Source organism: Ctenopharyngodon idella, chromosome 15 (assembly GCF_019924925.1).
Source record: "Ctenopharyngodon idella isolate HZGC_01 chromosome 15, HZGC01, whole genome shotgun sequence".
NCBI classification, from domain to species: Eukaryota; Metazoa; Chordata; class Actinopteri; order Cypriniformes; family Xenocyprididae; genus Ctenopharyngodon; species Ctenopharyngodon idella.
In genome coordinates, this window is record NC_067234.1 from 2293025 (window position 1) to 2306489 (window position 13465).

The window sequence follows — 13465 nt, forward strand, 5'->3', positions numbered from 1 at the left end:
GTGATATTCAACTTATAGTCTCCTGTGATAGGTAAAATTTCACCATGTGATGGGTTTTCGCAGATCATATCTCATATATGTTCATTCTGATCTCATTCATCAAGTCTCAACACACACTGCAGCATTGCCATTTCTAGTTAAGACAAGTACTGATACCATGTGGTGAAATAATCACGTATGTTTACGAGCCACTGCTTTCTCAGATAAATTCTGTACAAAGCAATCATCAAAATATCTCTTCTCCTGTCTTTGAAAATTTCTGGATTTTGAAATTATCCCACGGATGCTTATTTTAAGAGGCATTTATCATCAACTAGGTGTTAACATCACAATGAAAATATACATAACCGGAAAAATCGATGCACTGCTTCGATGAGCACTTCCTGTAATCAATTCTGCTGTGATAAAGGTCTATTACGAGCTCTACGAGAACGTGAGCACTTTTTACGAGCCAGAATCTTGTAGTTACAGTTATTATGATATGGCATGAATGTGTGGATTATGGCGTGGATTTATCGCACAAACCAATCATATCCAATCGTAACTGAACATATCCAATCATAGCGCAATGGAGGCATTACCTCCTCTCACGTGACTTTCCTCCATTCATTCTCAATTAATCCCAACAAAATCCACTGCACGCTTTAAGGAAGCTCAAGGGAGGCATTAGAGATGCAGAGATTTTTTTTTAAAATACTGTTTTTAGGGTATTTTTGCCTTTATTTTGACAGGACAGGTCAATGAGAGATTATAATATTGATTATAATAGGTTTTCTTTTTATCAGTGACACAAAATGACTGTCCTATCCATAAATGTACCTGTCCTCAGAAGTGCAGTCACATTTTATTCCATCATGCTTTAAAGCATCACTCTTCAGTGACACACAGCTGTACTCTGGTGAGTCTGATATTTTCTGCCTGTAACAGTGCAAATTTTATTGTAATAAAATAAAAACAACAACAACAATTATAAACAACAACGTTTAGGAACATTTAAGAAAAGTGTACATTTGCAGTATAACTTATAGCAGCCATTTGATTTTCTGACAGAAATTTTTGCAATTATGTCATGTGTAATTTTGATTATTGACACATGATAGTCCTGTCTATAAATTTACCTGTCTTTGGAATTGCTGTCACTTTTAAAATGTAATGGCATATTCATTGAAGTGTCAGTCCCTATGGATAAACAGCTGGGCTCTGATGAGTCTAATCTCTTCTGCCTGTAACAGAGAGTAGATTATGCTTCATATGCAACTGTAAAATAATAATAATAATAATAATAATAATAATACAATGGTCTGTTCCCTGTCAGTCGGTCACGTTCGATGTGCGTCAGTAGTGACCAACGAATTGGGATATCGTCAGCTTCGAGTGAAACTAAACAAGCCAATGGAATTAGTGTGCAATAGTTGCATAATGCGCACCGCCCCCGCCAGGTGGGTATAAATAGGGAAGCGGATGCAATCGCACTCTGTCTTTCGCTTCGGAGCCAACCTGTTGTGTTCCTGCTATTTGACTGAGAGTGACTTCTCAAGCCTTTGAAGAGCTTTGTTTTCATCGTGCTGGTGTTAAGGCACCCTACAGCTAGGCCGCAAGCTTCACAGAGCGAGCTTCACAAGCTATTTATACAGCTCTCAACTGCTGTTTTCACAGCATTGATTTCTGCCCCGTTGGTGTACCTGCAGTCACATTGTGGCTGTTCCCTGTGTGCTTCAGCACAAAAGAACAATGAATTTCCCCCTTCTAAAAGAGCTTCACAGACGAACCCTGCGTCTTTTTCAAGATGTCATTTCGTCTGTGCGTTACTGGATGGGGTCGTTCCCTGGTCCCCGCTGATGGTCACAGCATGCTGAGGCAGCTTTTGTGGATAGCTCATGTTCTCACTGCGGGAACATGACTATCTCAGTGTTAAGGTCTAGAGTCTCGTTCCTTGGTTCTCAGGGAGCGGTGGTCCCCTCCCCTATGCCCCGTTCAGCCATCTTTCTCTGGGGAGCGGCGCATCAGCGTGTGGGAAGGGTGACTTGAGGATCACGGTCAGGGATTCCCCGCCGAGCTCCGCTCCGCAGGCCCCTTTCCCCTCAACAACACTGCAGCCTGTGGTGTTGCCGGAGTTGTTCTACGGAGCGACCATCCGTTTCCTTCGGTGCGCCGGCCGATGAGCAGATGTCTATCGCGGTATCGGAAGGTGAGCTGGAGTCCTCGGGAGATAAAGACTCGGCTGCGCTGCCTCCCTCCGGGACCGTAGCGTTGCCCGAGCTTGATACCAAGTTGACGGCTATGCTTTCCCGGGCTCATCTGGAATTCTCCACCACGTCCCCTTCTCAGCTGGATGATTGGTTTCTCGGGGCGGCCCGCGTTGGTCCTCAGCGTCCCGCCCCAGTACCACTCTTTCCGGAAGTGCACCAAGTCGTGGAGAACGCCGTATAGCGTTCGTGCCAGGCCTGGTCCCTCTTCCGCCTTCACCACTCTGGATGGCGGGGAGGCTAAGGGGTACGCTGGGATCCCCCCAGTCGAGCGAGCCGTTGCGATGCAACTGTGTCCAACGGCCGCTGGCTGGTGCGGTGAACCCCGTCTCCCATCCCGGGCCTGTAAATTCTCGTCAAGCTTGACAGAGAAAGCTTACAGAGCCTGCGGACAGGCCACCTCTGCCTTGCGTGCCATGGCCCTGCTACAGGTCTATCAGGCCAAAGTGCTCATGGACACGCCCCAGGGGTGGTCTTGACCAACAGCTACTGGGGGAGCTGCACGCTGCCACCGCCCTCGCCCTCCAGGCGACTAAGGTGACGGCTCGCTCTGTTGGTCAAGTGATGGCTACGCTTGTGCAGCAGTGACACCTGTGGCTGACCTTGGCGGACATGAGGGAGACCGATAAGTATCGGTTCCTGGACCCCCCCGTGTCTCAGGTCGTTTTCTCTGGCTCCGGTCAGGGGAGCGGGTCCCTCCAGCCGATTTGAAGTTAGGATTTTACAGTCCCTACTTCATTGTACCCAAGAAAGGCGGTGGGTTACGGCCAATCCTGGATCTGCGTGTCCTGAATCGGTCCCTTCACAGGCTGCCGATCGACCTGAAGGACATGTCTCGATTCTGCATCGACACAGACCCTTCCTATGGTTTACGTTCAAGGGTCGGGCATATCAGTACAAAGTTCTACCCTTCGGGCTGGCCCTGTCGCCCCACGTCTTTACCAAGGTTGCGGAGGCGGCCATTGTTCCGCTCAAGGAACAGGGCATTCGCATTCTCAACTACCTCGACGACTGGCTGATTCTGGCCAGATCGCAAGAGCAGTTGTGCGAACACAGGGACATGGTGTTAGCTCACCTCAGTCGGTTGGGTCTTCGGGTCAACTGGGACAAGAGCAAACTCGCCCTGGGCAGAGGATCTCTTATCTCGGTATGTAACTGGACTCGGTCGCCCGGACAGTGCACCTCACCGAGGAGCGTGTCCAGTCAGTGTTGAACTGCCTGAGTTCGCTCAAGCGTAGGACAGCGGCCCCACTGAAACTTTTTCAGAGGCTCCTGGGGCATATGGCATCCGCAGCCACAGTCACGCCACTCGGATTGCTTCATATGAGGCCGCCTCAGCACTGGCTTCACAGCCAGGTCCCGAGATGGGCGTGGCAACGTGGTACGTTCCGTGTCCTCGTGACACCGAACTGCTGTCGTACCCTCACTAAGTGGTCGGACCCTTCATTCCTGCAGGCAGGAGTTCCCCTCAAACAAGTGTCCAGGCATGCTGTGGTCTCCACAGATGCCTCTGCCACCGGGTGGGGAGCCACGTACAACGGGCATGCAGTGTCGGGTCTGTGGACGGGGCCCCAACTGCACTGGCATATCAATTGCCTCAAGGAGCTGTTGTCAGACAAGCACGTACTGGTCCGCTCGGACAGCACTGCGACCGTTGCGTACACCAACCATCAGGGTGTGGTCTACGCTCCCGTCGCTCATGTCGCAACTCGCCTGCCATCTCTTGCTATGGAGTCAGAAGCATCTGAGGTCGCTTCCCAGGTGTGCTCAACCGTGCAGCCGATGAGCTCTCACGGCAGCCTCCACTTCCGGGCGAATGGAGACTCCATCCCTAGGTGGTCCAGCTGATCTGGCAGTGTTTCGGGGCTGCACAGATAGATCTGTTTGCCTCTCCGGACACAGCCCATTGCCAGTTGTTTTATTCCCTGACGAGGGCACTCTTGGCATGGATGCTCTGGCACACAGCTGGCCCCGGGGCCTACGCAAATATGCGTTTCCCCCAGTGAGCCTTCTCGCACAGCTCCTGTGCAAAGTCAGGGAGGACGAGGAGCAGGTCTTGCTAGTGGCTCCCTATTGGCTCACTCGGACCTGGTTTTTGGAACTGACGCTCCTCGCGACAGCACCTCCTTGGCCCATTCCTCTGAGGAAGAACCTTCTGACTCAGAGATGGGGCACCCTCTGGCACCCGCGTCCCGACCTCTGGAAACTCCATGTCTGGTCCCTGGACGGGATGCAGAGGTTCTAAGTGATCTCCCCCAGTCGGTTGTAGACACTATCACTTCCGCTAGAGCTCCTTCTACGAGGAACCTCTATGCGCTGAAGTGGAACCTGTTCATCAAATGGTGTTCCTCTCACCGAGAGGACCCCCGATCATGTTTGGTCAGGTCAGTGCTTTCCTTCCTGCAAGAGGGCTTGGAGCAAAGGCTGTCTCCCTCCACCCTCAAGGTGTATGTTGAAGTCTTACTGTAGTGGGTCTTGCGGAACAGCAGTAGACTCTCTCAGTGTAATCTTGCCCCCTTCTCCGCCCCCCAGGTGCGCCGGGTAGCTGGAGCTTACGCTGGGTGCTGGAAGGGGTCAGTAACTGTGGCATTTTATTTGGGATCCCAATTCGTCGGTCACTACTGACATATGTCGAACGTGACCAACTGAAAGGGAACGTCTCGGTTACGTATGCAACCCTAGTTCCCTGAAGGAGGGAATGGAGACGTACGTTCTGTCGCCACAGTTACTGTGCCTTCGCTGTAGTGCAGAATCAAGGTTGTCTCCTCAGCAAAAAATAGAGTGCGATTGCATCCGCTTCCCTATTTATACCCACCTGGCGGGGGGCGGTGCGCATTATGCAAATATCGCACGCCAATTCCATTGGCTTGTTTAGTTTCACTCGAAGCTGATAGGGCTCTCTGGCGATATCCCAATTCATTGGTCACTACTTACGTATGTCTCCGTTCCCTCCTTCAGGGAATGAGGGTTACATACGTAACCGAGACGTTACAATTACACATCACTTGCATTGTAAGCTTAATACAGATTCAGATGATTTACATGTGTCACACCACGTCAATTCAAATCTTTGATCTACTGCATTTGCAAAGTAATTTAATATCTGAAAAAAATAAAACCGTATAAATAAAGCATCACCATAAATAAATTTATTATTATACATTTTAATATGTGTAATTAATTGCATCTAAAACAGTTAATTGCGATTAATTACAGAAAATGATTGATTCAATTCCTTTAAATATTTATCTCCATAAAAGTTTTGTTTAATAACTTTTTTATTTGATTGGACAGTTTAAGGAGAGACAGGAAGTGTTAGGAAATGAAAGAGCATTTGGGAAAACAGTTTAAAGAGGTCATTTGATTTTCTGAGAGAAATTTTGCAAAGATTGTGCCAAATGTATGTGTAACTTTAATCAGTGACACAAAATTATCATCCCTAACTATAAATGTACCTGTCTTCAGAAGTGCGGTCACCTTTGAAATCATCATGGTGTTGCTTTGATGCATTACTCCTCATGGACACACAGCTGGGTGAGTCTGATGTTTTCTGCCTATAACAGTGCAAATTTTACTTAATTTACAACAATAAAAACAACAACAACAACAACAAAAATCTGTTCAGAATAAACTAATGATTAACAAACATAAAACTTTGCTGGGCCTACTTGATTGCTCAAATCTATATTGTTTCACATTTGTTTCTTGTTTTCTTCTCCAATTTGTATGCTTACTTGAGTGCAGGGGATTCACTTTGCAGTGAAGGATCCATTGCCGTTTATTCCTTGGTTCTGTAAATCTCATCCACTGTGTTACTGGGTTACAGAAAAAAAACAAGATTTTCAGTTAGAAAAGTATATTTTATATACAACAGGAATTCAAAATACATCAATTAAATATCTAAATTATTAATATTAACAATGTAATATAGAAAAAAGTATCTAAGATAAGATAAATGAAAACGTCTCGGTTACGTATGTAACCCTCGTTCCCTGAAGGAGGGAACGGAGACGTACGTCAGTAGTGACCGACGAATTGGGATATCGCTAGAGAGCCCTATCAGCTTCGAGTGAACTACAACAGGCCAATGGAGTTGGCGTGCGATATTTGCATAATGCGCACCGCCCCCGCCAGGTGGTATAAATAGGGGAGCAGATGCAATCGCACTCTGTTTTTCGCTGAGGAGACAATCTAGTCCGCACTACAGCGAGGGTACAGCAACTGTGGCGACGGGACGTACGTCTCCGTTCCCTCCTTCAGGGAACGAGGGTTACATACGTAACCGAGACGTTCCCTTTCAGTCGGTCACGTTCGACGTACGTCAGTAGTGACCGACGAATTGGGATCCCAAATAAAGCGCCACAGTATGAACCCCTTCCAGTGCCCAGCGCAAGCTCTAGCCACCCGGCGCACCAGTGGGACGGGGAAGGGGGCAAGCTTACGCCGAGAGAGTCTACTGCTGTTCCGACATACCCACTAAGTAAACTAGACTACACTGGGGAAGCGAACCCGTAGGGGATGCTGCGGAGACCACTACCCACCCGTAGGGGAGGAATTTACGTGGAGAGTACACATATGGACTGGCCGTGGGCAGTACGCATATGGAGTCCCTGGGATGGCTCCACCTGGGTAGGGGGAGACTCATCTGACAGGTGACAGCAGAGCTGGCTCTGCTAGGGAAAGACACGGGCTCGCCGTAGGGAGTTGACCGTGGACAAATACACACATGGGACCACTCACGTGGAGGGGTCACGACATGTGGAACCCAGCCAAACGTCAACGTCGGTGACGGAGGTTTGGCCTGGCATCAGACACTCCGCAATGTCCGAGCCGAAGGGGGAGGCGGAGGAACTCGACAGGGTTCGCCAAGCGGGGAACTCGACTGGAGTAAAAAGGATGCACGTATCCGGCCCAGGGGGCGGGAGTGGCATTGCAAGCCGACACTAGAACGGGCTCTTCGCGTCTACCGGCTGGTGGAAGTGAGTACACGGGAAGATACCGGTTCTACACGAAGGCTATAGAATCTAGCGAACGTGTTAGGTGTCGCCCAGCCCGCAGCTCTACAGATATCTGTCAGCGAGGCACCGTGCGCCAGCGCCCAGGAAGAGGCCACTCCTCTGGTGGAGTGGGCACTCAACCTGAGCGGGCAAGGCACGCCCTGGGACTCATACGCCAGGGCGATGGCGTCCACTATCCAGTGGGCCATCCTCTGCTTGGAGACAGCCTTTCCCTTCTGCTGGCCTCCGTAACAGACAAAGAGCTGATCTGAGGTCCTGAAGCTTCGCGTTCTGTCCACGTACAGGCGCAGAGCGCGGACGGGACAGAGCAAAGCTAGGGCTGGGTCTGCCTCCTCCGAAGGCAGCGCTTGCAGGTTCACTACCTGATCTCGAAAGGGAGTGGTAGGAACCTTGGGCACATATCCAGGCCGGGGTCTCAGGATAACGTGAGAGTCACCGGGCCCGAATTCCAGGCACGATTCGTCAACCGAAAATGCGTGCAGGTCCCCTACCCTCTTGAGCAAGGCCAATGCAACCAGGAGGACGGTCTTTAGGGACAGTACTTTTAACTCGACTGATTGCAAAGGCTCGAAGGGACGACCCCGGAGAGATGTAAGAACCAGGGTCAGATCCCAAGAGGGTACAGAGGGGGGCCGGGGAGGATTCAGTCTCCTCGCCCCCCTCAAGAACCTGACGATCAGATCGTGCTTCCCTAGCGATTTACCATCAACTGCATAGTGATGTGCGGCGATAGCGGCAACATACACCTTGAGGGTGGAGGGAGACAGCCTTCGCTCCAGGCCCTCTTGCAGAAAGGAAAGCACGGTTCCGACCGAACATGATCGGGGGTCCTCTCGCTCTGGTTGAGAGGAACACCATTCGACGAATAGGTTCCACTTCAGCGCATAGAGGTTCCTAGTAGAAGGAGCTCTAGCGGAAGTGATGGTGTCTGCGACCGCTTGCGGGAGATCACTCAGAACCTCCGCGTCCCGTCCAGGGACCACACATGGAGTTTCCACAGGTCGGGACGCTGGTGCCAGAGGGTGCCCCGTCTCTGAGTCAGGAGGTCCTTCCTCAGAGGAATGGGCCAGGGAGGTGCTGTCGCGAGGAGCGTGAGGTCCGAGAACCAGGTCCGAGTGGGCCAATATGGAGCCACTAACAAGACCTGCTCCTCGTCCTCCCTGACTTTGCACAGGAGCTGTGCGAGAAGGCTCACTGGGGGAAACGCATATTTGCGTAGGCCCCGGGGCCAGCTGATTGCCAGGGCATCCGTGCCGAGCGTGCCGCCGGTCAGGGAATAGAACAACTGGCAGTGGGCAGTCTCCGGGGAGGCGAACAGATCTATCTGTGCCTCGCCGAAGCGCTGCCAGATCAGCTGGACCACCTGGGGATGGAGCCGCCATTCGCCCGGAAGCGGAGGCTGCCGTGAGAGCTCGTCGGCTGCACGGTTGAGCACGCCTGGGACGTGAATGGCACGAAGCGACCTCAGATGCTTCTGACTCCATAGCAAGAGATGGCGGGCGAGTTGCGACATACGGCGGGAGCGTAGACCACCCTGATGGTTGATGTACGCAACGGCCGCAGTGCTGTCCGAGCGGACCAGTACGTGCTTGTCTGTCAACAGCTCCTGGAAGCGGCCCAGTGCAAGACGTACTGCTAGCAACTCGAGGCAATTGATATGCCAATGCAGTTGGGGCCCCGTCCACAGACCCGACGCTGCATGCCCGTTGTACGTGGCCCCCCACCCTGTGGCAGAGGCATCTGTGTGGACCACAGCATGCCTGGACACTTGTTCGAGGGGAACTCCAGCCCGCAGGAACGAAGGATCCGACCACTTGGTGAGGGTGCGATGGCAGTTCGGTGTCACGGGGACACGGAACGTACCGCGCTGCCACGCCCATCTCGGGATCCGGCCGCGGAGCCAGTGTTGAAGCGGCCTCATATGAAGCAATCCGAGCGGCGTGACTGCGGCTGCGGATGCCATATGCCCCAGGAGCCTCTGAAAGAGTTTCAGTGGGGCCGCTGTCCTGCGCTTGAGCGTACTCAGGCAGGTCAACACTGACTGGACGCGCTCCTCGGTGAGGCGCGCAGTCCGGGCGACCGAATCCAGTTCCATACCGAGATAAGAGATCCTCTGCCCGGGGGAGAGTTTGCTCTTGTCCCAGTTGACCCGAAGACCCAACCGACTGAGGTGAGCTAACACCATGTCCCTGTGTTCGCACAACTGCTCCCGTGAGCTGGCCAGGATGAGCCAGTCGTCGAGGTAGTTGAGGATGCGAACGCCCTGTTCCTTGAGCGGAACAATGGCCGCCTCCGCAACCTTCGTGAAGACGCGGGGCGACAGGGCCAGCCCGAAGGGTAGGACTTTGTACTGATATGCCCGACCCTCGAACGCAAACCGTAGGAAGGGTCTGTGACGAGGCAGAATCGAGACATGAAAGTACGCGTCCTTCAGGTCGATCGCTGCAAACCAATCCTGGGGACGGACGCATTCGAAAATGCGCTTCTGCGTAAGCATCTTGAACGGCAGCCTGTGAAGGGACCGGTTCAGGACACGCAGATCCAGGATTGGCCGTAGCCCACCGCCCTTCTTTGGTACAATGAAGTAGGGGCTGTAGAACCCTGACTTCATATCGGCTGGAGGGACCGGCTCGATTGCATCCTTCGCCAGGAGGACAGCAATCTCCGCCCGGAGAACAGGTGCATTGTCCAGGGACACCTGAGTGTAGTGGACACCCCTGAAGACCGGGGGACTTTTTATGTTCCCTTGTATTTGTTGGATGCTTATTCCAAGCAAAATTAACTTATTTTCTAAAAGCATTTTAACAAACATTTCACTTTTAAACTTTTATTCTCTAAATATTCTCAAAAGTGTTTAGAATGTAATAAAATTAACAAACTTACAGTTCAAACACCAAGCCTCACACTGTCCAAATGAAATTAAAGTAAATGTTCTCTCAGATCTTTAACACCCATAAAGGTAGAACATGTTCCCGTGGCTGAGATCCTGCCTTACTGGATGTGCAGCTTTAAATTTGGAGACACCCTCATGAATGAAGCTGACGTATGTTAGAGCACAGGACAGGAGATGAAATGTAAATGTCAAAAAGAGCTTTAGAAAACAAAATCTTAAGATTTCTTCATTATACATTCAAGTACTGAACATAGAAAAGAAATGGGTTACTAAAATTGTTCCAGTTTAAAAGCAACCTCTGTTTCTAGAATCTTTTACACAATAAATACAAATATTATTTTATTAAATGTATCAAATCACATAAGTCCTAAAGGTTTTATTTTGGAAAATCCTTAAGTTGATTTCAAAACACAAGAAGAGAAACGTTTGGATCTCAGAGCTGATCTCAGAGCGGCTTTACCTTTATTTGTGATGCCACAATCATACAGCCTAAAGAGAGAACAATGACACATCACTGTAAAAAATGAATCATTGGTCTTGTAATTTTCAACAAAAAATTAAGGTGATAATTAAAAACAGTGTGTATATTTTATTAATAAAATTGTGGTTCAGTGTTGTATAGAAAATATTGAGAACATTTCAAATAATAAAATTAAGAGATACATTTTCGTATTTTTTTTTTTTTTTTTTTTTTTTTAAGGAAACGTACACAGTTTTGAGGCTTGAATTAAGGAACCAATTAAGCTAATAAAATTAAGGAAAGAAGGATACCTATTTAATTTAAGAGAATTAGCTCAATTATGTGGTTTTATTTAGACATATGGCTGGAAATGGAGAGTAAATATTTAAATTAAGTGTTATTTTATGTGTTTTTGAGTGAAGGGAAATATCTATTGATGTTTAATGTTCAGTTATGTTGACATTTAAAAGAGTTTCTGTTATATTGAAGTTTTGATCATTACCATTGTGCAGAAGAGTATAGCGCATGGTTAGGTTGTGAATAACTGCAGGAAATAATACTTTAAAACATGTTGCTTTGTTCAGTGAGCAATAACTTTGCTATTGCCAGTGCAGTAACAAGTTTGTTCCTAGTTGTGCTGTGCTAGCAGCATACAGACTTTTAATTGTACATCATAACTCAAATTTCAAAGCAAATTTCACTAAAAATATTAAATTAATTGTGTCATAGACTAAATAATTTCAGAGATTTTACATGATTTATTCAAGTAGATTCCATTAAAGAAATCCAGCCTTAAAAACTACTTAAAAATATTATGTGTAATATTGTTACCATCATTTTTTAAGTAAACAGCATATAACATTTCAAGTGCAGGTGAACATCACAATTCAATCATGAAAATGTAGTAAGTTGATGAAAGACACAATAGAATAAAAATGAAGTACAAAAGCCATCTCATCCTTACGAAAAAGTTTATTCAAGTGTAATATTAGTATATAAGAACGTATACTTTCAGTCTACTTTTTATATACTTTTCAGAAATATACTTAAAATTGTACTTAAGTATACTTGACTTACTGACAGACTGTTTAAGTAGGCCTACACTTGTACTCAATCTTTTGACTGAGATATACTTAAAAGTATAATTAAGTATTCTAAGTATACTTGGCTTGTAGTTATCTTTTGATTAAGTAGCCTATTAAATACTTTTTTCACATAGTTTTACATCCTGTCTTATAAACTTACATTGTTATAAAATATTGATTTATAAAGAAAACAGGTATATTCCTAATTCAGACTATTTGAATTTTTGTGTAGGCTAGTCCACTTGTAGTGTACATAGGAAACTCAAATCTACTTTACTCTTTCCCTGCAATTGACTGAATTTTCAGGCTATCAGTGTTTTCACTGTTATACGATAGGGGGCGCTATTACATATTTTCTGAAAGAGGACAGAATCTCCGGATCAAAATTGATATTAGTATACTTACTACATAAAGTATACTTAAAAATATACTTAAACATTACTTAGTACATAAAATGAACTTGAAGTATATGTCTTTTTCATAAGGTTACCTAGTCTACTCTAGTGACTTTTTGAAAAGACTGATTTCTTTGTGAATTAACTAGGAAGCTACAGTTTGTCACATTACATTACAGGGCATAAAAAATTATTTGTGATACGAGTTTAAAAGCTGAGAGATTTTTCTTTGTGCTAATAATGTATTTTCATAAACAAGTCTTTGCTAATGCTGAATAATATTATGTCATGTTTATATAATACATTTTTAAAAAGTAGTAGTTTAAGTACGATTTTTCAGTGCCCTTTCATACCCTTTCACCCCTGCCTTGGCTTAAAGGCACAGCTTTAATTTTATTTTCACTTTCAATATAATGAGCACATTTGTGATTCTCTAGGCAAACTTACCAAAGTGAATTCAGTACACACTGAGGATTCTGTACAACGCCATACAGAGGCTTAATCCCTGAGTCACTTAGAAGATTTTTAGACAGATTCAGATCTATCAGGTGTGAGGGGTTTGATGTCATGGTTGAATCAACGTTGAATTGCGTTTCGATTTTGCAAATTGGATCAACGTTGATATTGTGACGTTGTTTCAGCGTTGAAATTGCAACGTTGTTTCACAGTTGATATCGCGACGTGGTTTCACCGTCTTATGGTTGAATTAAGGTCTTTGTGAATTCACATGCATTTTCTAGCGCAAAGTTTGCACAATGCTTGTGTGATATCCACTGACTTGCCTTCATGGTTTAAAACGCAAACAATTCCAATATTGTGATGTGCCATTTGTCTTTATCAACAATTGCTCGCAAAATGGACAACGATTCACATTTTGTGCACGTCATATCCCGTAATAAAATTGTGTAAATTATTAAATAAATTATAATTTATTAATAATAAAATAAAATAAAATAAAAATAACACATAAGCCCCCCCTAAAGACAGGCCTTAACCTCACTGGTTCCAAACGTCTATGTGTGTTGATCAGTGTTTTGCCTTGATTAAAGTGAAGCAAGAATAAAAAGAATAAAGGCTTAAATGTGTGCATCATACAAAGCAAAAGTGTCAGCCCAGAAAACTTTGCATACATGAATTGTAATGATGAATTTCATGGTATCTTTATGTCCCTTTTACATCTTGAAAGATTTGGACTCCATTGACTTTCATTGCATGGGGAAAAACAGTTGATTCAAAATATCTTATTTTGTGTTCTGCAGAGGTAATATAGTAATATAATTTTGGAATGACATGTGGGTTAGTCAATGACAGAATTCTCATTTTTCGGTGAACTATCAATTAAGGAATAGACAAGGAATAGTCATTACT

The 13465-nt window shown here is 46.5% G+C and overlaps 1 protein-coding gene across 1 annotated transcript in view; it reads right to left on the reverse strand.

The window, feature by feature from the left end:
- LOC127495667 (NLR family CARD domain-containing protein 3-like) overlaps positions 1-10278 on the reverse strand; it is a 28702-nt gene extending 18424 nt beyond the window's left edge. The window contains exons 1-5 of the mRNA XM_051862615.1: positions 10148-10278; positions 5981-6061; positions 5702-5800; positions 1119-1223; positions 820-918 (exon numbers count right to left, since the gene is read on the reverse strand). Of these exons, the coding sequence (XP_051718575.1) occupies positions 820-918; positions 1119-1223; positions 5702-5800; positions 5981-6018 (341 nt within the window). The 5' untranslated portion in view covers positions 6019-6061; positions 10148-10278. The remainder of the gene's footprint in view (positions 1-819; positions 919-1118; positions 1224-5701; positions 5801-5980; positions 6062-10147) is intronic.
- Positions 10279-13465: the final 3187 nt, after the last annotated feature.